At 39.7% G+C, this 26,427-nt stretch overlaps 3 protein-coding genes across 4 annotated transcripts; 1 reads left to right on the forward strand and 2 right to left on the reverse strand.

Annotated features, from left to right (window-relative positions):
• Positions 1 to 2,891: 2,891 nt before the first annotated feature.
• On the forward strand, positions 2,892 to 6,805 carry RB195_020378 (uncharacterized protein; the record flags this gene model as incomplete). Its single annotated transcript, XM_064188649.1, has 6 exons — positions 2,892 to 3,037; positions 4,658 to 4,777; positions 6,183 to 6,280; positions 6,346 to 6,436; positions 6,495 to 6,585; positions 6,668 to 6,805. 6 exons carry the CDS (start codon positions 2,892 to 2,894, stop codon positions 6,803 to 6,805), a joined length of 684 nt encoding a protein of 227 aa, XP_064044530.1.
• Positions 6,806 to 8,113: 1,308 nt separating this feature from the next.
• Positions 8,114 to 10,159, reverse strand: RB195_020379 (uncharacterized protein; the record flags this gene model as incomplete). The annotated part of the gene is made up of 6 exons (XM_064188650.1): positions 8,114 to 8,233; positions 8,294 to 8,384; positions 8,445 to 8,535; positions 8,593 to 8,690; positions 9,814 to 9,936; positions 10,002 to 10,159. The coding sequence occupies 6 exons, from the start codon at positions 10,157 to 10,159 to the stop codon at positions 8,114 to 8,116; spliced, it is 681 nt and encodes a 226-aa protein (XP_064044531.1).
• Positions 10,160 to 15,199: 5,040 nt separating this feature from the next.
• On the reverse strand, positions 15,200 to 25,199 carry RB195_020380 (uncharacterized protein; the record flags this gene model as incomplete). 2 transcript variants are annotated; one of them, XM_064188652.1, is made up of 7 exons in its annotated part: positions 15,200 to 15,319; positions 15,380 to 15,470; positions 15,533 to 15,623; positions 15,681 to 15,778; positions 17,678 to 17,800; positions 17,868 to 18,022; positions 25,197 to 25,199. In XM_064188652.1, 7 exons carry the CDS (start codon positions 25,197 to 25,199, stop codon positions 15,200 to 15,202), a joined length of 681 nt encoding a protein of 226 aa, XP_064044532.1. The 2 variants fall into 2 exon arrangements, with proteins under 2 accessions (XP_064044532.1, XP_064044533.1); XM_064188651.1 differs by lacking the exon at positions 25,197 to 25,199.
• Positions 25,200 to 26,427: the final 1,228 nt, after the last annotated feature.

The raw sequence follows: 26,427 nt of genomic DNA on the forward strand, positions 1-26,427 counted from the left end.
GCTTAAAGTGGACTTTGCTTGAAAAAAAGTGTCCATTACCTGAGGCTTCGAATATGAAATTGAAAATAACAACTTTTCGTCAGATAAAAAAATGGAAGAAGGAAAAAAAATCCCTATCATCATCATGTCGAAGTTCAATTTAAATTGCAAATGGTGACCATGATGGAATAACAGGTCTCAAAAATAGTAGACCAATAAAGAGCCCAATAAATTTCAGGCTATTGTTGAATTACCAACATCATCTGCCGAGTACCAACATCGTCTTCATAAAATCTCTCCCAAATACATTTTGAACATTTTACACCACCTAAGTGAACTCTGAGCACCATCATATGATACCATATGTAAGAAGAGTAACTGTTTAACAGTTAAATGATAAGTTTGTTCAGGATGGAACGAGAGAACTGGGATAGCAAAACTGGACACCGACACCCCTTCAAACAATGCTATAAATAAAACCACGAAAACAGCAAAATGATATCTTTCCCGTAAAGGTTCTTTTCAGACTTCTACATATGTACTATACTAGGGCCAAAACGACATGAAGCACGTACGCAATTGCGTACGCGGCTTCTCTCGAGGCGCTTCGGTGGAGCGTGTTGAAACCTTTGCTGGCACCACCTATCGCTGCAGTTTGCGACAGTCTCAACTCGGTTCCAACTGCTACCTCCACCGTTTCGAGCGCCTACGCAAATGCACCGCAACTACACTCGTGATTCATGTCGTTTTGACCCGACTTTACAGCTGGATCAAAACCACATGAATCAAGGTGTAGTTGTGGCTGCGCTCGAAGCGCTGCGATGAAGACAGCGGTTGGAATCGACGTGGGACCATCGCTGCTGCAGTCGGAGTGAAGATAGCGATGATCGCAGCTCGACCTGAACTGCTTGTTCCACCGCGCCACTTCGAGCGCAGCCGCTAACGCCACTGGACCGAGCTTCAGAATATTTTCCACCCGGCGGTTCCCAAATGTTTATGCGTACATGTTTCCGAGTTGCTATAATCCTTAAACGTAAAGGATTCTACTACTTCATATGGTAGTGCTAGCGCCTTCCGTGAGATTTATAACCTTTGCTCCAAAGGTTTGGTAAGAATTATTCCAGAGAATTTTTGCTCTTAAGTTGCAAATTATCTCGATTAACAAATAATTAAGAAAAAAAAACTACTCTTGCAAAATGTGGACAGGTAATTTGTGCAAAGTTTACAACGACTCTGTTCGAGGACGCTTTTTGTCCATTAGGTTGTGTAAATCAACCAATTCTAGTCAGTAGAACGCTTAAAACGCCATATTTTGTGCTCTCGCTTCTAATGATCTTTTTTTTCAAAGTCCAGATGCGGTTTTCATTTATTTGGCCTATTTCATCAAATAAAAGGTATACCCTAGATCTAATTAAAAGTTTCTCAACTGGTGGAATCGTTCTTTCTTCATCGTACCTTACTTTTCTGTATTAATTAAGATGTGAAATCTTCCTATTTTGTCGTCGACTTCAAGTTCTTTGTATGGATTCCTTTTTAAAGTTACTTACCTACGGTCGGTGATGAAATACAGTTGAACTCTACGACCGCAATGCGCGTTCGTTCGCGTCAGCGCATTGAACATGGAAGCGTCGCGGTCATTCGATTGACATACTAGGCCGGTCATATTCGCTGACGTTTCAGCAGTAGAATGGAATATTGAAGGGAAAAATCAAAGTCTTTTCCTCTAAAAATCACCACTAACTTATCGTTACGATCACAGCCATTAGCGATAGCCTAAACACAACGGAGTAGTTAGTTTTATAAAGTTATAGTGTTTTTTTTGAAATAAAAATTCTAATTCCCACACTTTTGTTAATTATGAAAAGTATCCATTTCTTTTAACAAAATAGCTTCATTCCGGTTTGAAATGGAAAACATTTATTCTTAGAGCTACTCTGCACGGGATATAATCCGTAATACTTCTAAAAAAATAAAGCGTTAAGATTTTTTCTAAGATTGAGCCAAGACCTAACGACAAATGGTTCACCGTGAACGGTTGTGATTTTGATAGAGGACAATAATGCGCATAAGGTACCGAAAATTTCCTTTTTGCATAGTTGTTGCTTCCTGTGCACTTCAAAGTGTCCATATCGACATAGAAAGCGTATGTAGTTATGAAATTCAGAAAAAATTGTGCGCAATAAGTCGGTGTATCCTTGTTACATTTTAATAAACTACATGATCGTCCATTCATCTAAGATAGCCTGCGAATAAACGAAAAAGTTCAGTTTCTCAAGTCACAAAAACCGTCAATGACACTCCTTTGTTTCCCGAAGAAGAAGAAGTGAGAACCTTTTGACCAAAGCTGCGATACCACACTTCTGCTACGAACTAGGAATAACAGGAACAACACCGTCCGGATTGTTCCGGACCTCGAAATTACGTATGAATAAAATTATGCACACATATTTTATTATAAGGTGATGGTAACTTTTTGATCAAAATATTTAATCCACTATTTCGTCGATGTTAGAATCGGTGTAATATCGACGAAAGTGGAGACATTTTGGGTGGTAGCGGGTTGCATTTTTTCGGACTTTTTCTAAGCCATTTCCAACACGATCAAATAATACGTAAGCATTTTTCTACTAAGCAGACAAATAGTAAAAATAAAACTCCGAAACCGTTTTTCACCGGGATCTTTTAGGTTTGGAAATCATCTCTTCGAACCCTATCTATTGACCGATTCTATATGTCGTTACTCATGCTTGCGAAGACTACTGTCTTGGAGGTTTTCATCCAGAGGGAGTGTGTTGAAATAGAGAAAGAGAAAGATAGGAAGAGAGAGAAAATGAATTAAATGAAGTGATTGCTATGCAATGTAGGGCGAATGAAAAAAAGGCTGTTTATTTCTAACTTGTAATTTTCAGGCGATGAAACCTCCAGTGATAGTATTTTTTATAATTATTGGAGGATGTTTTATAAGTTTCGCTAATGGTGCTAACGATCGTCCAAGGAAATCAGGGAACACTGTCGATATTGAGATCTTCGGTGGAGCGATGTGCCTTCATACAACAATGTAAGTGTTCTTCAGTTCGCTGGTACTGAAATACGCAGGTTGAAATAGTAAAATTGCATGCACGAACGAACAAAAGTCTATAGTAAAGCTTGGTGTCAAGGGCACTACACCACAAATCTGGCGTGATGAGGATTACACGGGAAAAATTTGAGATGGGGTTGTAGATTGCGGGATTCGGGATGGTTCCACTCATCTCTTCTAAAAAAACTTCGTGGGAGACGCCGTTTTTCACGACGATTTCAGTTACAACGCGCCACCGTTGTGCACAGGTCGCTTCCACATGCGAGCGGTCGAAAAGGTGTTCTGAGGGGGGGTCTTCTCGCTAGTTTATTCAAGTAAAACCAAGGAATAGGCTGTTAGGGAGACTGGAACGAGTACATAAAGGAGCGTTCTATTGTTCCTCGTAGGAACTAAAGCGGTTCCCACCTTGTTTTGTAGGACAATTATGGAGAGATAAGCTGAGTCTCGATCGGTTCCTCAATCTACTACACGAACTCTACGTTTTCGCTGTGGGTTCCGCATCACGTCAGATTTGTGGTATGCTGGTTTTAAGGTCGTCATAGATTTGTAGGAATGATGAAGCCACCTTAAGATTTTTACAGTTCTTTCTTTCCTTCTTTTTCTTTCTTTCTTTCTTTTTTCTTTCTTTTCCCTTCCTTCCTTTCTTTCTTCTCTCTCCCTTCCTTCTTTCTTTCTCCTTCTCTCACTTTTTCTTCCTCTCCCTTCTTCTTTCTTTTCCCCCTTTCTTTCCTTCTCCTTTCTCCTACTTCTTCCTTTCCATTTCTTTCTCTCTTTCCTTATTTCTCTTTCCCTTTTTTCTTTCCTTGACAAAGGTTGTTTGTTCTTTGTTTGACACTCTTGGTTGACATCTCGTAGTCGGTTCCAAAAAAATAAAAATAAAAGTAAAGGACCGAATTTTGATTGTAGCGACGATCTTGTGACAGATAACACTTGCAAAAAGATGTATTCACGACTTTGTATAATATATGGGAGCGACAATGGCCACCGTTTAAAGGCAATGATTGCGAAAATTTTCGATGTGTTCTTTCCCCTGTTCCTGTTCATAGCACATAGGTGAGACATAGGATACAAGTTTCAAAAACTAACATAAAGCACCAGGGGGATCAATTTGTCCACCATGGCAACCCCTTGTTACTTGACGAAATGAAAGCTCGAAAAGTAGATTACGGCAGATCCACGGATCCTCATATTTGTTTTATTCGAGACTCACATTATCACATTTTATACGGTCCCACTTTGTCAAACGTACTGGTGTAAAGAGTTGTATCGTCGGTGAAATAAGCTGTTCTAACGGTTCAAGGGATCCATCTAGTTTTTTTGTATTGAAAATTCTTTGAATTTTTGATGTTTTTGCTGTGATATCTGCAATCGACATACGTCCGAAACCTTACCATCGTTTGGAATTCAAGAATGAGAATTTCGTTGAACGCTGCCTTCGATCGAGGGTAGTTGCTTTCGTTGGTGACATTTTTGTTAATTAGTAAATATTAACTACTTTTGCTAAACATTTTTAATTTTATCCAGTTTAATTTTATTTATTATTTTATGCTCCATTTTAGTTCTTTTCCAGTACAACCGAATTTCTTTTTTCCAAAACAGATTCTTGCGTCAACAGCTCCTCCCCGCATATAAGTTATTTGGACCTCGTCTACGAATTCGCTATCATCCATTTGGTGTTCGACGATACACCAATTGTGAATGGACTGGTTCTGGATTTGAGTAAGTGCTCTTGTATTTTATATCCATAGCAAATGGTCGTAATAGCACATCTGTTTCGCAGTTGAACATGGTATCATGTTGTTCTTTGTTGGATAATAGTGAAATGTGCGATAAGCATCCTGGTGTGCTCCAATTTGCTTATTTACTTCGTTCGAGTTGAAGTTTAAAGGAACAGTCTTCTGACTGTTACGCTCATTTAAGATGCATTTGTTTGTGAGAGCAAACCTACAATGATGTTTTTTAAATATACTTACCAGACCAGTTAGCCACAAGAAATAGGCGAATTTTGAGTGGAATCATGCATGAAGGTTTTGATGGTGCAAGATGGTATATACTCGGGTCAAAACGACATAAAGCACGAACAGTTGCGTAAGCGGCTGCTCTCGAAACGGTGCGGTGGAGACAGCGGTTGGAATCGAGGTGGGATTATGGCGAACTGCAGAGATGCGTGGCGGTAGCGCGGATCCTTACACGATCCCAACGGTCACGCTTCCCCGCGCCGCTTCGAGCGCAGCCGCTTACGCAACTGTCCGTGCTTCATGTCGCTTTGACCCAGCTATAAGTGGCTAGGTGTCGAGTTGCAACTATTTTCTTTTTCTCTCGTGGGCGCAGGCAATTACAACCAGAATCCCGGGGAAAAAAATAGAAACCGTATTTGATCGTGTCTTAAGATGTCAAAACAAGAAACTGCCGCAAGTTCCACACCACGAACATTAACGGTGGATATGTCCAATTCAGACACGAGGCAACGGATTCTGGAGAAAAAAAATAGACAATTCTTGTAATCTTGGTTTAGTTGAATTTCGGCGTAATTCACGAAAGCGCTGACTGTACAGAATGCGCTTTAACATCGATCATTCGAATTTCAGCTACAAGCATTTGTTTGGAATAGTTAGGAGAAACGCGATTCCTTGTTAGATTCCTCCAAACAGTCTGCACTTTTTTCACAAATATAAGCTTTAAAATTTCTTTGTTTATTAAAATGTTTTGAAGTTGTTTTGTTTTAAAGTTCAAATTTATTTGTTCATGAAACCTTTAACTGATTTCTATTGTCCTTACACTAAAAACATTCACTTTTCTGCTGTAGCCTATTCCAAACATGAATAAAGCTACAGCATGTTATTCTCCTATATGACAGAGTACAATAATCAATAATCTCAATGGTTATTACTCGTATTTTCATAGTGGAGCTCCAGAAAGTAGGTTCTGTAGTTTTGTTCGTCGATCTTACGGGTGCTGAGACTTATCTATGAATTTGAAAAATTTGTTTAAAGTTAGAAGACTAAAATTTTCTTTAAGTTTAGAAGACCGTTCCAGAATATGGGAACTTAGGCGTGGTCTCACCCTATTTTTCTGTGGTAATTTTTCCACTTTACCATCACCAGTCTTTGATGGAGTTGTTTAGATGCACTTGTCAACACGGACAGCGTGAATGCGATAAAAGTGCTTTGCAAGCGTGTGTTATAGAGAATTTTCCACGAACAGAGGATCACATCAAGTTAGGTTAGCAGCGTTGCGAATGATAACAGTGACGGATTGACGTGATTTCAATGTTCTCGTGACTTCAGTGAGTTGCATACAAGGCAGTGCCGCGTTTAATACATCGGTTCGGGAATGCATCGAGAATGCATCGGCACCAAAGCAAATCGACTGCGACAGGTACTCTCCAATAGATTTCCCATCCACAAGAATTTCCAAAAAAGAAATGTTCTTCAAGGCTAATCCGCTGTGCAACGGGTAGTCTTGGCCAAGAGTTGGTAGCTCGTCATGGAACCACACAAGATCGTAAAGCTCCAGGGATGTCATGGGTGAGTGGAATAACTTCATGAAACTAATTTTTATGAATTCATGAAGCTGAAAATAATCTGCTGGCCAATGCTGCTCTTATAGGTCCCATGGATAATGATCGGTGGAATCCGTGACAAGGAAGCAGAGAGGCATCTAATAAGGCAGCTTTGCTCGCGCTACCTTAAGCCACGACCTTCAGAATGCAAAATGTACGGGTTTGAGCCCACAGAAGATATTTAGTTATTTGTTTCAGCCTCTATTATATGTAGACGAGGTCTCTTCCTTAGGCTTAGTGCACAAGAATAAGGAATATGAATTTTTTTTTCTGTTAAACGTGCTATTACTGGTTGCTATGGTTGAAATAAGAAGTTATTAGGTTTAACCGAAAGTACATTGCTGTACTGACATTTGTGCAAATGCTACGAAATAAATAAAATATCCATGATCACATCAATCACTTCTTACAAATAGTTCGCTACGGTTACCTGTCAACATCGTTTCACATATCGAAGTGATTTTTACTGCGTAAATAATAGTTCCACTAATTGTACAAAAGAAAGTGGGTGATAATCTACAAGTTCTTATTTTTAATATGTAAACCTTGGGGAACAAATTTATGTGGACACTTGGAAATACATGAAAATTATAAAAATGTTGAATATTTCAACAAATCACAGTCGCTAGGGTTAACTGTTTAAAGGCAGCATACCACGAATGTGATGTGGTGAGGGAATCCACGGCAAAAGCTAGAGATAAGGTCGTAGATTGCGGGATTAGGAAGAGGTGAGCGGAACCACCCCTAATCGTCCCAAAAACCCGCGTGGGAACCGCTTTTATTCCTACGAGGAGAACTGGAACGCTCCTCTTTCTATACGTTCTGGTCCCCTCAGCAGCTACTCATGTGTTTCGCTGGAATAGCCAGCCGAGGAGAACTCACTAGCCTTCGACCGCTGCCCTGCTGGATGCGACGAGCGCAAAGTGGAACATTGCAATTGGAATCGTGAAAAACGGAGTCTTTCCTTTTTCCCGTTTTACGATTAGGGAGAGATGAGCGGAACCATCCCTGATCCCACAATCTACTACCCTATATAGAGTTTGTCCATCGGAAATCCATACCACGTCACATTCGTGGGGCAACGCCTATAATGATCCCCAAAAATGGCAAATATGTACGTACGCCCTAAAGGTTGATGATATCCGACAATTCTACCGCAATAACTGTTCTAATAGGCACCGCCGTCCAGTAATGTGAGACTTACAGTGTGTTATAAATGAACGTCATCAAACAAACACTGAATGTAAGGTTTTTGAAAAAATTCGCTCGTTCCTGATTTTACTTCAGATCAAAAACTAACTGATTCAATTCAACTAATTTTTATTTTCATTTAATTTTCATTTAAAGAGCTGACTTTAATTTGAGTGGAAATGATCCACATGAAAAAAAAAAAAACTTTACATGATAAACGGCATGGCTAACACCAACATTTGCCTAAATATGTCTATATATTCAATATAAGAAATAGTCGCGTGGAGATGAAGTGAAGTAATTCAGGCTTGTGCGGTTTGGCACTCTGGAGGTCGAGGAACAAAATATTGGTTACACAAAACATCCTCAAAATGTTGTTCAGCGGCTGGAATTCGTAGTCCATTTATAGCGATCCATGGGACCTGAAATCTTATTCACAATTTACTGACGCCGAACCGAATGATCCGAACGAATGAACTCACCCAGTATATATTTGCACCAAACTGGAGCGACTCTGAACCATGTTCAGCCATCAACAATCTACCTTCATCACTGTTTGCGCATTGGAACATTCTAGAAGATTCTCAGTGCCTCTTCGACAATGTGAAAGAGTCGATAGCTGATTACACCTACCTATTTTGATCCAGTTTTCCAGAAACTGTAGGATTTGCAATGCATTTGGTGAATGCTTCACTGAATCCAGATGGACCTTGGATGCATGCCACTGAAACGTAGAAAGAGAAATCGAAGGAAAGGACGAAACGCTTCCTTTGCGACTTACCGATATCCAGGTAATCTACAGCGCTGGGTAAGGCATCAATTACACACGCTTGTAACGCGTTCTTTCGACATTCTTCTGGTCCGTGCTGGCACGTACACCTGCAGAGATACTCTCCATGTTGTGTATGAAGGAAAATATTTTTCCGTCCATTAGTTTTATTGTTATTTGTCAATTGCTTTATAAATATCAGTAGCGTTTACGGCTTAAAGTTTGGTAAATGCACAATGTCAATTTAAACATTAGAGCGGATGGCTGCTGGAGGAAATTTTGACTGAAGGTGACTGACTGAAGTGTCACTCGTAATTCTGTTGCTTGTTGATTTAGAGGATTTTGGTAAAAATCAAATGAGAAATGAATAAAAGACGTGATTTGCAGTGGCAGAATTTAACACATTAATTGTTATTCTTATAATGGATGCAGACTTCAAAAGCATCTGCTGAGGACCCACGAGGAAAAATTAGGTTCAATAAGAAATGAAAAGTATTTGTGAAACATTAATGCAGCGTATGTTGTCACGATATTGTCGTAGAATGGAAACCTGATGGCGAACGTAGAGTACAGGACGTAGATTTCGAGTATGAGCTTGCCTTGCCCGTCCCAAAAGTACTGAAAAAATCGAGGTGAAAAAGCCTCCGAATTCCTTCTACGAGAACGTTCATTTCCTCGAGGTAAGTTGAAAAACGCCACTTTTGTGCACGTACCGCGTTCACGAGCAAGCGGTCGAGGATCACCCTCACCAGCCCATTCAAGTTAAACCAATGAATAGGGTGGGAACCGGAGCGAGTAGAGTGGGACGTGTTGCAATATATCCCGTAGTAGCTAAAGAGTTCCCACGCCGTTCTTTAGACCAATTAGAAGGGAGAAATAATTGAGCGCGGCTACACTCATATCCATAGTCTACATCCTGAACTCTACTTTTCATCATTTTTTAACTCTACGACACTACACTAAGAAAGAGAATTTGGAGGTTTTTGTATCCTCGCGCAAGAGGTGAAATTCGTGGACTGTAAGGCAATGCCCTAAAGCGAAAGCATTTGAAAGAATTTCTTCATTAATCACTGATGGAAAATACAGACAATTCCAAAGAATTCAGAGGTAACCTTACGAAGAAAATGATTGAAGAATGAGAAAATCCTTCTTTTTAAACCAAATCCTTTCTAGTTCCTAAAAATTGCTATCCTATTCTCTTATCGTTTGTTCAAGCCCACAGCTAATACTTACAGCACTGTTCCATTTCCACTCTGGGAGCAAAATGTACGCCCTGTAGGCCCATAAGGATGATAGTTAATCTGAAGACGAGAACGGAATTTCCTGAAGGCTGGCAATAATTGACTTGTGACGAACCTGGAAGCGTAAACGACAACCGGAGGGAACATTTGCGTAGGGCGTGAAATTCGTTTGATTTTTACCGAGTAGTATCCGGACACCTTGATTCACCGACAACATCCACAGTCACCACGTTTCCTTGCTCAAGGATAGAATTATCCTGTGTAGGTTGCGAAAAGTCGGCTACGGTGAAACCACTCTTTGTAGTTATGAAAATTAGCATTAACGTGACGAAGAACATCTGGAAGTGTGATTTTCAGATACGGAGGAAAGTGGCGTTCGGAAAACGTTTTGAATTTTTGGCGGATCCCTTCATTCGTTCTTAGGGAGAGTTTAGAACTTGTTGTGTTATGTCGAGTACGCTCCTTGTTTGGAGTATGGAACGGTCCAGTTATGGAATGGTTAGTGCGCTGTTCAAGCAATAAAGCAACAATCAAGCAATCGCTAATTGTTTTGCTCTTTGTTCTTAAATTCAAGAAATAAATTAATAATTAAATTTTTAATTCAGGAAATAGTTTGTAATTGATTTCGTGTACTCTCGGGACACTAAATTTCACAAACGTAATTGGTGAGTACACGGCGAGAATGCTAATTGCCTTCTGACAAACTTATAATTTGGAAGGTTCAAAAGCACGGTCTACAGAACAAGAGAACTCTTCACACCCGTTGGATTGAAGATTCGAAGGCGTGCGAACCTTTTTTGGTGATGAAGTTAGCTTCAACTACCGAAGTTAGGGGGTTGTATTGAGCTCACGCAATAGTACACCTGCCGTCCGCTTTTCACTCTACTTGAAGGCATCACCCCACGAATTTGATGTGGTGCGGATTTCAGGTGGAGTATTCGTATACGAGATCGTAGATTATGGAGAGAAAGGTGACTCCGTCCATTTCTTCCTAATTGCCGTAAAAAACGGCCCGGAAGATACGGCTTCGAGCGTTCCGGCGTGCCACTTTTTACAACGAGTTCGATTGGAGCGCGCCAGCATTGTGCACGTGCCGCATCTTCCAGGGCGTTTTTACGGCGATTAGGAAGAAATGGACAGAATCACCTTTCCCCCCTCTCCATAATGTACTACGCCGTATACGAATACTACGCCTGAAATCCGTACCACTTAGATTCGTGGGGTGATGCCTTTAATGAAGTCATCTGCATAGACCAGCCGATAGTCTTATGATCTGATGACAATTTGATGAAGATGAACGCGAGGTTCAAAGAAGAAAAGCGAAAAGAAAAAAAGAATGAAGTAAACTGCTGCGGGTGGTACTATTCGATCAGGCAACAACGCAGAATCTTTTTAAACCTCACATGGACCAAAACAAACGGCACATAGAGCGGATTAGATATCGTGTGAATCGCATAATATGCACCAAAACAAAACAGACCCTGAATACAAATTTACAAATGTTGTCTGTTTAGAGGTCACATGTTTTATGACGCATTAGAGTAAAACAGGTATAGTATACATGTATATGCACACAAATAGGAGAGAAACGTGGCACTAGTTCTGTATTGGCTTCCGTATTGAAACTTCCAAAACTTCCATTCCGCAAGAGGCACTAATTCAACAACTCTTGCCTCGTACACAAGTGAGTGAATAGTTTAGTATGATAATAGAGAGCGAGGAAAAAAGATCAAAAATACAACTTATTCCAGAGAGGCGATGTCGCAGAAAGCTTGGAAAGTCAAATATGTTCCTAGATCAATGCAGTGGTTTGATAATTGTTTCAGAACGACAAAGAAACGGGTATGTGAGGCTTAGGGAAACATTTTCGGTGAAGTAGCGTTGAAATTATACCAAATTGCCCATGTAGATGCAAGGTTTCTTTCTAGAAAAAAAAACATATAATCGAGATTTAGGAGTCCAGAGAACGGAAAGGACACTAGAAAGAATAAAAAGACTCGCAGAAGCTATCACGAACTCCACCCAAAGCTAACTTTTTCCAAACTCACTCCAGCATCCTCCTACTCTAACGTTTCAATTGGTATGGTGCAAATGTCCAACTGTAAATACTGTTTGAAATCGTAGCCTTTTTATTGATTTGCTTAAAGGTATCACCCCACGAATCTGAAGTGGTGCGGATTTCAGGAGGAGTATTCGTTTACGGGATCGTAATTTATGGAGAGAAGGGTGATTCCGTCGATTTCTTCCTAATACTTCGAGCGATCCGGCGCGCTATTTTCTCCAACGAGTTCGATTGGAGCGCGCCAGCCTTGTGCACGCTCCGCATCTTCCAGGCCGTTTTTTTGCGGCAATAAGGGAGAAATGGACGAAATCACCTACCTCTCCATAATCTACTATCTCGTATAGGAACACTCCATCCATGCCCTTAAGCTGTAGTAAGGTTGGTATTCATCTTTATTCACATATAACTATTATATCTACATGTATGTATAGTTATTGCCTACTTCATTTGTTGAATCTGGCTACGTAATTGATCACCACGTACCACAACCATAAATCAGAAAGGTTTTTATAGGGACCTGACAGTGTGATATGAACTTCTGCCTCTACTTCGGGATTTTCATGACGTATTCTACTCCTGCTCTTAAGTAGAATTGAGAGCTTATATTTGGCGAGTCCATTTAAATGCTTCTTTCTCGAACGCACAGTGTGTATCTCGTTTCCTATATGTAATCGTTTTCGGTTCCGTTCCGATTTGTCTGCCTTACTTACCTGAAGATATGAGGAGAGCACGCCAAGCCGGTCTACGGAATGACGTAAAGACTGTGGAAATATCATCAACCTCACCTCTGGTACGCATGACCGACTCTGCACAACTCTCAGCTTCGTGGACTTCTGATATGGATGAGAGGGTGATTGCATGCATCGGGAGCGGTGTGTCATGCAGATGCGGGAACGGAACGCCTGCTGTGAAGTCTGGCCAAGGAGAGTCTAGATGGAGTCGCAAGATCTGAACCCTTTATCCTACTGAGAACACCGTATAATGCATCAAAACTCTAAAATAGAGGTAGAAGTTACGATACTATCCTTCAAGATCATAGTGCGCAGAACGCTAGAGGCATTTTTGAGGACCGCCAAAGGTCCAAAATGAAAAGGAAGGATGATCACAAACGAATTAGCTTAACATCAATCTCCGTGAAGGTCTTGATCTACGTGGCGAGTCGTGAGGACCCTATAAAAAACGCTTGCGAGTTATAGTTGGTGATCTGTTACGTTACCAGATTGAATAAATGAAGTAAACACTAGTTGATGTGTTATTCATTGAGTTTGAATATGGTTTGAATGCTTTCTTTGAGAGAATAAATCGCTGATCGTTTTGAAGAGGGCTGGAACGTAAGCTATTGATAAAAATCAATGATAAATGTTGGGTGCAACTCAAGCAAATCAATAAAAAAGCTGCATATGCAACATTCTAAGATTCAAGGACAATCGAACATGTGCTCTACTGTTTGAACTTTTTTAGAATTATAGGCCTAAGGGAAATGGTAGGCCAACAATGACAATACCAGTAAACAATAAAACAATAAAGAACAGTAGTTAAGTAATTCAACCCCGCACATTCAGTCAGGTATTCTATAATTACCAGTAATGATGACCGAGAACAGCATGCTGGGAACTGAATTGTATCGATTTCAACCATTTACTAAATAGCAGAACAGAGAGCAAAGAACTCGTGGAGCACAGACGTCATCATATAGATATCATCATTTAACAATGCGTTTTGTTTATGACTTCAATCATACAATATAAACGAATTGTTCCTCTAAACACCCACCGCCTTCCTCCACTGCTTTCTTTACGAAATATTTGAGTGACTTGACATAAGAGCGGTAATCGTTTAGATATGTAGCTTTGGGGAGAACAGGAGCACGATTTGGTGGTATATTTGATGAATTGGGGTTGCCGCTACACTTCCTTTTTTTTCTTCGAAATAACGATTATTGAATAACCTGTATGCACGTATCAATAATTACTAGCCTGAACGTTCGGGTAATGCTGGTACTTCAGCTTCTTGTGGTTCTCGCTTCGCTCGGCATCGCTGATCAATCAAAATTGGAATTAGTAGTATTTTCTGTAAATTTTTGCTACAGAGGTGAACTTTTCTCTTTCTCGCAATTTTTCTTCCTTATTTTTTCTAAGATGTTAGGGCAATGATGAAAGATTCACTAGTTTCCTTCCCAAAGGGGTCAGTATTTTTCGTGGAGAATATCCAAACTTGATTTTACACCTGTATTCGTTTTACACCTCTAGAATTGGAAGTATTCGTTATTCTCATTTTATTCGTTATTCTCATATTCTAGTCCGGAAAATCGTGATTCTCTGTTAGATCCATCCAAGCAATATTCATTTTTCTTCTTTTTTTTCATATTGTTGTTGAAACCTTTAATTGATTTCTGTCGTCCTTACACAGGAAACATTAGCTTTTCTGTAACTCATGCTTTCCAAACGTGAAAACTGCTACAGCATGTTTCTCTTCTATAGTCACAGAGTATAATAACCTCAGAAATAGTCATTACTAATACCTTCTTTGTGAAGCTCCAGAAAGTCGCGTTAAAAGTCCTCGTTCCATAACTGTGATAACTGCATGTGTGTTATTTTGTGTTTCATCCGTATTCATTATTATAGGATAAATGATTGTACGAAATAAATAAAATATTTATGGTGGTATCAATCACTGGCTATGTAGGTATAAGTGGCTTGTTTAGGTTGGCCGTCAACATCGTTTTACACATCGAAGCAAACTTCATTTGGCAATTAATAGTTCGAAGAACAGTACAGGAGAATGTATAATAATCTGCAGAATTTTATTCTCTAATACGCAAACTTTCCACAATAAATTTATCTGGATATTTGCATAAACACTGTTTAAAAAGTTGTATTTCAACACAAAAACGGTTCATTGTCTGATGGTAGCGAAAAACAGTAAGCATGGACTTAAGGCACTGAACTTTATTGAAATCCGATCATTCCACCATCTGCGTAACTGCCTTTATGCATAATTGCAGCCGTCTAGTAATTTGAGATTTTTCGTGAGGTGCAAGCGAGATTTTTCTTTCGGAGTACTAAAATATCGATTTTTGGCAGTCAGATTCGAATGTTATTTATCTAATTCTAATGTGAATGATCTAGAATAGAATCTGAGAATATTCCTGCTTGCTTATCGGCATTGCCAATGCCATCAATTCATGTAACACTTCCTCTCCTAGAATGTGCTTTTCCCCCATCCAGTTGCGTAATTTATTTACTGAATTGCATTAATACGTCTGTATATTCAACATAGGCATATATCTACTCGTATGTAAGTGAAGTAAAACGAGCTAGGGTTTTAGGCTTTGGCACTCTGAAAGTCGAGGATCAAAATATTGGTTGCATAAGACATCCTCGAATCGTTTTTCAGCTGCTGGGACCCGTACCCCATTTATAGCGATCCATGGGACCTGAAATCTTATTCACAATTTACTGACGCCGAACCGAATGATCCGAACGAATGAACTCACCCAGTATATATTTGCACCAAATTTGACCGATTCTGTACCATGTTTAGCCATCAACAGCCTACCTTCATCACTATTTGCGCATTGGAACATCCTAGAAGATTCTCAGTGCCTCTTCGATAATGAGAGGAAGAGTCGATACCTGATTTCACCCACTTATTTTGATCCAGTTTTCCAGAAACTGTAGAATTCGCAATGCATTTAGTATATGCGTCACTGAATCCAAATGGACCTTGGATACACGCTACTGGAACGTTAAGAGAGAAATCGAAGAAAAGAATAAAACAATTCCTCTAGAACTTACCGATATCCAGATAATTTACTGCGTTGAGCAAGGCATCTATTACACACGCTTGTAACGCGTTCTTTCGACATTCTTCTGGTCCGTGTTGGCATTTACACCTAGAACAATACTTTGCATATTGTGTAAGTGATGTGGATAATGCGCTCTATCGCAAGTTGATCGATGCTGTAATATTCCCTTTAAGGGCGGAGCTATCTAGCACGAGAGGCGGAGTAGTCTCGCGGCGGGCTCATAAGAGCACATGCCTGGAGCACACGTATAGTACCCTAGCCACCGGATACCTGCCGACCGAGGACCAGTCAAGGACGCTCGGAACGACGACACCAAGGACCGCATCGCTAGCCTGAGCCTCTCGAGTATGCCCCCGATGGGGGCGAAGCCCAGATCATCAATTAGAGGTAAGGCTTTCTCCTTGCGTGGGTCGAGAGCTGCTTCCACTGGGCGACGCTTATTATTGTGCATGAATGCTCTTTAATATATAGTGTTCATTTGTCAGTTTTATTGTCATTTATCCATCATTATATAAATATCAGACAGTATTTACAGTTTGATATTTGCTGACTGGACTACATCAAATTTTACATTACTTGGGTGCTGGACGGAGTTCCGGGGAAAGTTAGTTTTGACTGAAAGTCGCGATAAAATTCAGGAACCTTGGTATTCCAAAATATATTCCTATCAATACCTGGACAAAGATGTCATTGTGATGAAATAATCCACGAAGAAATAGCTTTCAAATTTTCCCTCGTCGTTGTAGTCAGTCGATGCACATGCCGATTTCACTTGTAGATCGATGCAAATTAGTTTGGCGGATTTTGGTTTAATTCAAATGAGGTGTAAGCATGGAATGTGACATACTCGCAGTATTTAACACACTGATTATAATTCTTTTCATGATTCCAACCTTCAAAACAAACATTTGCTGAGCATTGATGAGGGAAATTAATGCAAAATGTTGTAGAAATTGGTTGAAGTTATAGCCTTAGGAAGTGAAACACTTTATAGTTTAGTCAAAATGACATGAAGCACGGGCAGGTGCGAAAGTGGCTGCGCTCGAAGCGGCGAGGTGGAGCGTAGCGGTTGGGATCGTGTAAGGATCCTCGTTACCGCCACCCATATCTGCAGTACGCCATGATTCCAACTCGATTCCAACCGTCTCCACCTCATCGCTTCAGGCACAGCTGCCTACGCAACTACCCGTGCTTCATGTCGTTTCGACCCGACTAGTAACTTCGTGTACGAGACAGCCCAGTTGGTGGTAGACTACTAACGCCCCATCCACGTTACTGATCGGATCGATTGCCCCATCCACGTTACTGATCGGTTGCCGTATTTAATGCAGCGATTAGGAAAAAAAACAACAAAGAAACGGACAAAAACATAATTAGGAATAAAGCACAATGTTTCACATTAATTCATAGTCAGTCGCTCTGCTCCGTATTCGGCGTCTTTGGGAAAAGTACAGATAAAGTAGAAAGTGCACGACATTTATCAATCCTTACAGGAATGCGTCTGCTCGTTTGACATCAGCTCAGAATCTTTTTAGGTTTGTAAGTGCATTTTTAGCCTAATAAAGACTTGCAGAGGTGAGCGGATGTATCAATTCAGTATTTTTATTCTACTAGACAAATGTGGCACCGATTCGTCCAACGAAGGACGAAAGGCTTGGCTAGCACCAGTGCGGTTTCAAACAGACGGTCGATCTTGCAGTCGCAGCCAAACCTCTTATTTTTACATCTATACCCATTTACAGAAACAATGGCTAAGGAGCATTCATATCCTTGCGCGAGAAGTGAAATTCGTGTATTGCTGGAGATGCTCTAAAGCGAAAGCATTCGCTAAGAATGTCTTCATTAATCAATAATTACAGATAACTCCGAAAAAAAGCGCAAGTAGACTTAAGAAGGGAATTCTGCTTCTTGAATCAAATCTCTTATTGTCCCTCAAAAATTGCTGTCCTGTTATTTCACCGTTTGTTTAAGTAAACTACTACTCACACCACTGTTCCGCTTTCGCTCTGGTAGCAAAGTGTACGCATGGTGGGGCCATAAGGATGGTAGTTAATTTGAAGACGAGAGCGGAATTTTTTGAAGGCTGGCAATAATTGGGTTGTGACGAACCTGGAAGTGTAAGTATGACAACCGGAAGGAATGTTTCAGCAGCATTTAAAATTCATTTGAATTTTACCGTGTGGTATCCGGACACATTGATTCACCGACTACATCTACTGTCACCAATTTTTCGTTTTGACCAAGGATAGAGTTAGATTGCGGAATGTCGGCAGCAGTGAAATCACTCTTTGTAGTTGTAGAAATGACCACAAGCGAGATGAAGAACAACATCTGAAACTGTAATTTCAAGGTAGGAGTAAATACGGCTTTGCGGAAACTTTTCGATTTAAGTGAGATATAATTGATCACTTCCATTCTCAGGAAAAGTTCAGAAAATGGTCTGTAACTATTACACCAAAAGCGCTAATCATCTGCCCATCACAAATCTAGAAATCTTAGCCCTCAAGAACAGGGAACAAACGAGGCAACTCTTTACACGCGTGAAGTTGAGGATGCGAAGGAAGGTGATACAGCTGAAATCAAATAATGACGTTAAAGGCATCACTCCACGAACCTGGGGTGGTACGGATTTCAGGTGGAGTATTCTTATAAGGGATAGTTGATTATGGAGAGGGGGTGATTCCGTCCATTTCTTGAAATGGAATGATGATAGTCTTCTGCCTAAGTTGCGTCAGTTCTACATTTGGAGAGTACTGAGAGAACTTGATTCTACACTTATAATCCTTCGATATCGCTACAATTTGAAAACATTATTCGAAGTATGGGCTTCTCCCTCATTTCCCTACAACTACCACAGAGTGAAGTGCTACCAAGGGATGATCTGCCATCATCGTATTGTTAATGAAAAGATTCAGCCTCCGATCACGTAAACTGTTAGTTACTACTACTTAAAGGCAGCATGCCACGAATCTGAGGTGGTACGGATTTCAGGTGGAGTATTCGTATACGGGATAGTAGATTATGGAGAGGGGGTGATTTCGTCCATTTCTTCTTAATTGCCGTAAAGAACGGCCCAGAAGATGCGGCGCGTGCATAAGGCTGGCGCACTCCAATCGAACTCCTTGTAGAAAATAGTGGGCCAGAACGACTGAAGCCATATCTTCCGGGCCGTTTTTTACGGCAATTCGGAAGAAATGGACGGAATCACCCCCTCTTCGTAATCTGCTATCCCTTATAAGAATACTCCACCTGAAATCTGCACCACCTCAGATTCGTGGCTTGATGCCTCCAAGGTAGTACAGTAGGCACAGTAATTCTTCGCCATCAACGCCAGAGATATCAAATTATTTGCATTAAAGTTAAAGTAAAGGATAAAGTTTCTGTCGTTAATCAATCCGCTTGGGATGCGCCCCCACATTCACTTCAATTCAGAATCGTTTGAGGTTTACGAACGTGTATCTGGCCTATACAATGACTTGCGGTGGCTAGCCGATGTGTCAAGTCAGTGTTTTTATTCTCCCAGACTAGTCTGGTACCAATTTATCGACCCCGTAGGGATGAAAGGCTTGGTGAGCGCTAGGGCGGATTCGAACCTCCGATCGATCGTGCTGGAAGCGGAACCTCTAACCGCTACACTACACCCGCCATTGTTTGCATTAGTATGTAGATTACGAATATGCAACTTTCATTTTACTTTTCCAAAAATATATTCACGTCAAAAGTCATATATCATTGGGGCAAAATTATCTCGGACTCACCCTTGCTATTGTAATTTTTTTTAATTGTCGCAGGTAATTTTCCAAAAAGTATTTTAGTGGTAGGTTTTAAGAGCTTCAATTACATTCAATCGATAGAGCTCCTACACACAAATTTATTGCTGTATATGCTTTGTAATAGAAATCAATATCAATCGAGATATGAAGAAAAAAACGAAAAAAAACCCGAGTCTGTTTTTTTTTTCGTTTTCTGGCGAAGAATTACCATACCTACTGAATATTGTACTCGCCCAAAAGGACGTCTTCTGCATTTCACTACTTGACTACACAAAATCGTCTGTGCTTACTTGCCGCTAGTCACCTGATTTGATGACATTCAGATGCACGTGAAGCCAAGTTTAGGAAGGGTTTAGAACATGCTGTGAGGGATCGATCACGTTCCTTCTTTGCGGAAGGAAGTAGCCGCTGTTTTCTGTGGGCTGAACAAGCGGTCCTTAATTGCTTTGCCTTTGGTTTCTATAGTCAAAAAAGAATTTTAACTAATTTTTATGTGCTCTAAGGATGCCAAGAATCACATTAGTAATCCGCAAAGTATCACAATGAAATGGTAATCACATGACAAATCTGGAATTTTTAGGTTTCAGGAGTACGGGTTACCGCACGAGGCAACTTTGTACCCGTAAAATTGAAGGTGCGCAGACATGCGAAGCGTTCTTGGTGATGAACCTAGCTTCAAACTACCGAGGTTAGGGAGAATAGGACATTTGCCTTCTGCGTTTCACTTGACTTAACAAAATCGTCTGTGATGTCCAGCTAGCAGCCATATTATTTGGTGGTATTTAAGTGAACCTGAGGGTCAGAGGAGGAAAGAGAGAAGAAAAAAAAAGAAGGAAGTAAACGACTGCAGGCGATATCATTTGATCTGGGAACAACGCAGAATCTTTTTATACTTCACATGGACCAAAACAAACGGCACACAGAGCGGATTAGATATCGTGTAAATCGCATAGTATAAATGAAAACAAAACAAACTTTGAATGCAAATTTGCATATGTTGTCTGCATAGAGGTCACATGTTTTATTGACGCATTAGAGGAAAACAGAGACCATTTAAATACGTATGCACACATAGGTGAATAGGGTGAGATTTGTTCTAAATAAATTGGCCGTCGTAGTGAGATCATAAGGTCGTGCTTAGCCAGAGAAGTGTTTATTTACCCTACTCTCTTCGCATAGAAGGACTGAAGAATCTGGTATAGAAATAGAGATAAAAAACAACAATTTCAGTTTATTCCTGATAGAAAACAAAAAGCTTCGGAGGACAAAGTTGTTCATAGCACAATAGTTCGATAATTGCCTTAGCACCACAAACGAGCGAGTATGTGAGGTTGAGGGAACACCTTCGCTGGAATAACATGAAAATTATACCAAATTGCCTATATAGACGTTCGGTTCTTAGCTTCTAGAAAAAACAAGGTAATCGAGATTAAGAAATGGAAAGGAATGGAAAGAACACCAAAATGATTAGAAAAATTGCCAAAGAATAGGTGAGAAGTATTTACACATGCACAAGTATGTTAAAATGGTTTAAGTGATAATAAATAGAACAAGAAAATTCTTTGTAATTCTACGAAAGAAGAAGAAACGAAAGATGGATTGATTCCATGATAAACTAGATCATGCTTTAACTCTTTATTTATGCGTCCTATGGGGAAAATTCACTAATATATCATTGTAGCGGGTAGCATAACATGCACACAAACAAGGATAGATTCATTAATTAGTAAAAGTGTATTCCGCAGAAGTTAATCCACAGCCAATGATGAATCCCCATCAGAAGGTGAACCCCTCTGGAAAAAAATAGAAAAAAAATAATAAATGAAATAAGCAAAAATAAATAAAATAAAATAAATAAATAAAAAATAATAAAAAATTAAAATACTGACTTCCAAGAACTATGAATTGAAGATCACTTAACTAAGACTTTAACAAACGATGCTAGAAGGTAAATTATTACTAACAATGGTAGAGAAAAGTAGTAAGCATAATGGACATTCTATGATCCAAAATAAAGTATTGAGTAATCGGCTGTTTCTGTTCAAACGCACACGGAAAAATCTACTTGGCCATAAAAGTCGGATTACTGTAGCCCTTGGAATCGAATGACTCCTTTCAGTTGCGATTCGATCCATGGTCTATGCACGGGATGGTCTTCTAGTACTGTAATTGGCGCGTAACCATTCAAAACACGAAAACCAATGAATCTTTGCATGACAAATAATAATTTTTTTAAAATGATGTTCTATCTCTTCAAGCGATCATCGTGTACGAAAAATTGAAAAAAAAATAAAACAAATAACTGCCGACGACAAAACGAGAATTACGATTACTATTCAACAATCTGATTATCATCAGTGTTAGCCGTGTGATGGTAACCTTGACGTAGAAACATTACGTAACCATAAATGTGATATTTATGCGAAAACTTTCGGGAATTTGCACTAGTTTTTTAAACATCCCCAAAAATATAGCAAAAAACAAAGTACAGATCAAAAGTATAGTCATAGTTGCCAGTCTGAAGGATAACAACACATCCTATATTCATATGCACCAAAAATTCGCTGCAAGGAGGTTATGGTCCTATGGTTCGAGTGAAATTAAATACATTTTGAGATTTCCATTACAGTTAAAGTAGCTAAATGTAGAGATCGAGTAGCAACTGATAAGTGGGGTGCTGTTGGAATCCTTTATACAGTTGTTGTTCAGCAACCGCTACCTCCGCTGTCTGATAAGGGGTTCGTAAAAGTACAGAAAAAAGTAACTTTCAGCAAAAAATTAATCCTAACAGAACAAATTTAGATGAATAATAATAGTCATGTGACAATAAAAATAGCATATATAGCCTGTTTTGAAAAAATTGATGTTTAAATATCTCATCCTCCTTGGTACGAAGTAGGATTATTCATTATTCATTATTATTATTATTTTATTCATTATTCAAAGGATTATTAAAACGTAACTTTTTCGAAACTGCAACCTTCAAGAGCTGAGAATGATACAGGTGAGATAAAATTTATTGTTATTATTTATTATTTATTTATTACTAGTTGTTTATTCGTTATTATTCATATCAGTTATTGTGTTAGAACCTATTTATCTCTATTTCTAAAAAAGAACTCGGCTTCAATTATTAACGTAAAAACGAAAACATCACGAAGGTTTTACGCTCAGTTGAGCATATGTTTTCATTGTCATCCTGGATGGGAGGATTTGCCTTTCACCACGCGATCGGTGACATCGAACCAACGAGGAGCGTAAGCCCATTGCATTTTGGCAAAACAATCACCAACAATAGAAAAGTGACATCAATAAAACCGAGTTAAACAGATCAATTCTGAGGAAAAATCTGATAAATAAATATTTCTACTGCTAAATCAAAAGTCAACGATTCAGAAAGTAGAGAGATTTTTCAGAGTGACTACGCTCTGATTCCTTCACTTTTCCACCCAAAATCTCTTTAAAAACGAGTATTTGTATTAACAGAACTAGTTGTCAACCAACGGAAAAAAAACACTAAGCGTTCAAGGAGTACGGTAGTGCTAGTGCGTTGAACACTTGAATTCGTTTCCCATATGACAAAACCGATAAACAAAATATGAACACGTGTTTTCATTCAAATTTTTCTTTTCAAGCGACAATGATTCAAGGTTTTGAATAATTCGATGGCCATGAAGACAATCAAGGATCCATCAATGGCAACCTTCTCCTTCGAGTATAACGAGGAAATTTTTCTTACTAAAACCATCACCATTTATGGTTGGTCGTTAGCTCTTCAATATCAGGTATGTAACTTTCTGAAAAAGAGAAACTTCGAAGTTGCGATTTTTGACAAGGATTTGAATCGCACGCGTAATAGCAGCAAGTTCAGAGTATATATTTGTGAGTTTATGTTTTTCTTTACTTGTGCGTATCACGCAACTGACTTCGCACGAAAACGTCAAGGAAATGCATATTTCATGCTATATAACGGCTTACTCTGTGAGCTGCGTTTGTGTGCTTGCTTGTGTTCGAAATTCTAGGAAGGAGTAAGACAAGTCCAATAGCGTGAGGTTGGTTCAATGTAATAACTTCATGAGAAGTGGACAAGAAGTATATGAGACGTTGTGAAGTGTTCGACAGGTTTGAAAATCGCGTGTGTTGCATTTTACGCTTATTTACTCCCTCACATGTCTATTCTTCTGCAGGTTTTACTTATCAGCCTGGTAACATCTTTCCTCTAGAAATTGGAGACACGTGTCCAAAAGGCCGCTTAAGGCATCACCCCACGAATCTGAGTGGTGCGGATTTCAGGTGGAGTATTACGCGTGTGTATACGAATACTCCACCTGAAAAATATACAGGGGCGGGTGTAGTATAGCGGTTAGAGGTTCCGCTTCCTGCATAATCGATCGGAGGTTCGAATCCGCCCTAGTGCTCACCAAGCCTTTCATCCCTCCGGGGTCGATAAATTGGTACCAGACTTGTCTGGGAGGATAAAAGCACTGACTTGACATATGGGCTAGCCACCGCAAGTCACTGTATAGGCCAGTTACACGTTCGTAAACCTCAAGCGATTCTGAATTGAAGTGAACGTGGGGGCGCATCCCAAACGGATTGATCAACGCCAGAAACTTTATTCTTTACCCTTTATTCGTATACGGTTTAGTAGATTATGGAGAGGGAGTGATTCCGTCCATTTCTTCCGAATTGCCGTAAAAAACGGCCCAGAAGATATGGCTTCGGCCGTTCCGGCGCGCTATTTTCTACAAGGAGTTCGATTGGAGCGCGCCAGCCTTATGTACGCACGCACCTTCTGGGCCGTTTTTTACGGCAATTAGGAAGAAATGGACAAAATCACCCCCTCTCCATAATCTACTATCCCGTATACGAATACTCTACCTGAAATCCGTACCACCTCAGATTCGTGGCATGCTGCCTTTAAGTAGTAGTAGTTAGCAGTTTACGTGATCGGCGGCTGAATCTTTTCATTAACAACACGATGATGGCATCCAGATCATCCGTTGGTAGCACTTCACTCTGTTGTAGTTGTAGAGGAAATGAGGGAGAAGCCCATACTTCGAATAATGTTTTCAAATTGGTGCGATATCGAAGTATTAGAAGTGTAAAATCAAGTTCTCTCAGTACTCTCCAAATGTAGATCTGACGCAACTTAGGCAGAAGACTATCACCATTCCCTTTCATTGCTTTTTATTTAATGCGTAAAAAAACGAAGAGGGCGCCTTTGGAAAAATTAATGTAGTTTTAAATTTAGTTAATAATTAATAATAATTAACTTAATAAAAATTTAAATCTAGTTCTACAGAAAATGCCACTACTTTTTTTTCACTTTTCTATTGATGATTGAAGGGGAGTGAGAACTAAGAGAAGTTTGAGATCCACCGTTAGCCGGAGGTTATTTAATGCATAAGGTTGAGAAACACAGATACCTGAGGCCGACGAAGCCGGTACATAGTAAATGATAAAACTAGTGACCTGGAAATATCACCATCCTTCATAATAACGACTATTATATGGTCTCTCGAGGAGAACCTGGTACGGCAGATCCAAGAAAGACGGGGTTGCAGGAGTCATCTAGGCTACCGAAATGTAAAGCGACGAAGATGACGATTATACTTTTTGTTCCAGAGTCCTGGACGGAATCATACTATCGCTTCCTCTGAGAAACGGTCTTCCCAAGCAAGGAAAGAAGAGGAAGCCGCAACGTTCAGAAATCGAAGTTCCAGAATTACCATTAACTAGGATCTTCGGATAAGATCGGATTCAGGATAAGATCCGTGTCGAGAAGCGTCGATCCCAAAGTTCTTTATTAGGGCGAACCCCCCATTGCTATATCGTCATGCTTATATATGGAGCGATTCCAAAGGAAAATGTCGAAAATTTTCTAATGAAGCGAGCACAGACAAAACATATAGCGTGCATATTGAGAACAAAGACATTTAAAGATCTGTATTACTCATGACTGTTATTCTAGAATGTTCAAAACTTCAGGCATGATTGATTAAGCTTAATCTACATCTTCGATGACAATCCGAACAACTGAAGGGTCTTTTGCCAGTTCTTACACTCTGGCGAGACTCTTCACTCGTAACCTGTCGGAATGCAAGGTTCTTAAAGAGTGAAAACCAGCAAGACCATGCTGTTGTATAAAAAGGGAAATCCAAATGCTGTTGTATAAGAAGAGAGAAATCGGCAAATATCGGCCAATCTGCATACTATCTGAGATCTTTAACCTCTTTACAAGACTGATCCCTACCAGAAAGTGTTAGATGACGAACAACTCCCCATGTCCTCTCCGCATATTTATTTCATTGCACGTTTGCCTCATCAGGTCTGTAACAGGCTTTCCTAAGAAATTGGAAACACTCATGTAAACGGCTGCTTAAATTCCTGCTAACAGCTGATGTGGGTGAACGTAGAACTTTATCGTTTTCACTACTATGGTGGCCTTTACGTCATCTCTTGATAGCACATAATTCTGTGTCGACTATTGGAGAAAAACAGGAAAAGAACTTAAGGTTCGAGTAATGTTTTCAATTTGAGGCGGTATTGAAAGAGTAAAAGTGTAAAATGGTGACTAAATATTCGCCAAATTTATTTCTCGCGCGCTTGGGAAGGAAAAAAAAATCGTATCATCACTTCATCAATGCTTAAATCTCCATGAAAAGAAAAAAGAATACGTCGTTAGAAAAATACAAAATTAACTCGGCAGAAAATGTCTTCTGCTTTGGATTTGTATTGATCAATGAAGGCGAGCGGAGCGATAACCACAGCAAGTCCTTATATAGCTTATTTGGTGTTTGGCGTTAGACGGACGTTCAGACTGGTGTTCAATAATTACCGGTGATTGAATACGAGAACAGCATACATGAAAATGAAATAATGCATCGATTTTAGCCATTGAATGGATTGGTTAACAGAGCAAAAAAAAAAACTCATGAAACGCGTACATCCATTTCATAT

The sequence above is a fragment of the Necator americanus genome, chromosome II (assembly GCF_031761385.1).
Source record: "Necator americanus strain Aroian chromosome II, whole genome shotgun sequence".
In the NCBI taxonomy this organism is placed as follows: Eukaryota; Metazoa; Nematoda; class Chromadorea; order Rhabditida; family Ancylostomatidae; genus Necator; species Necator americanus.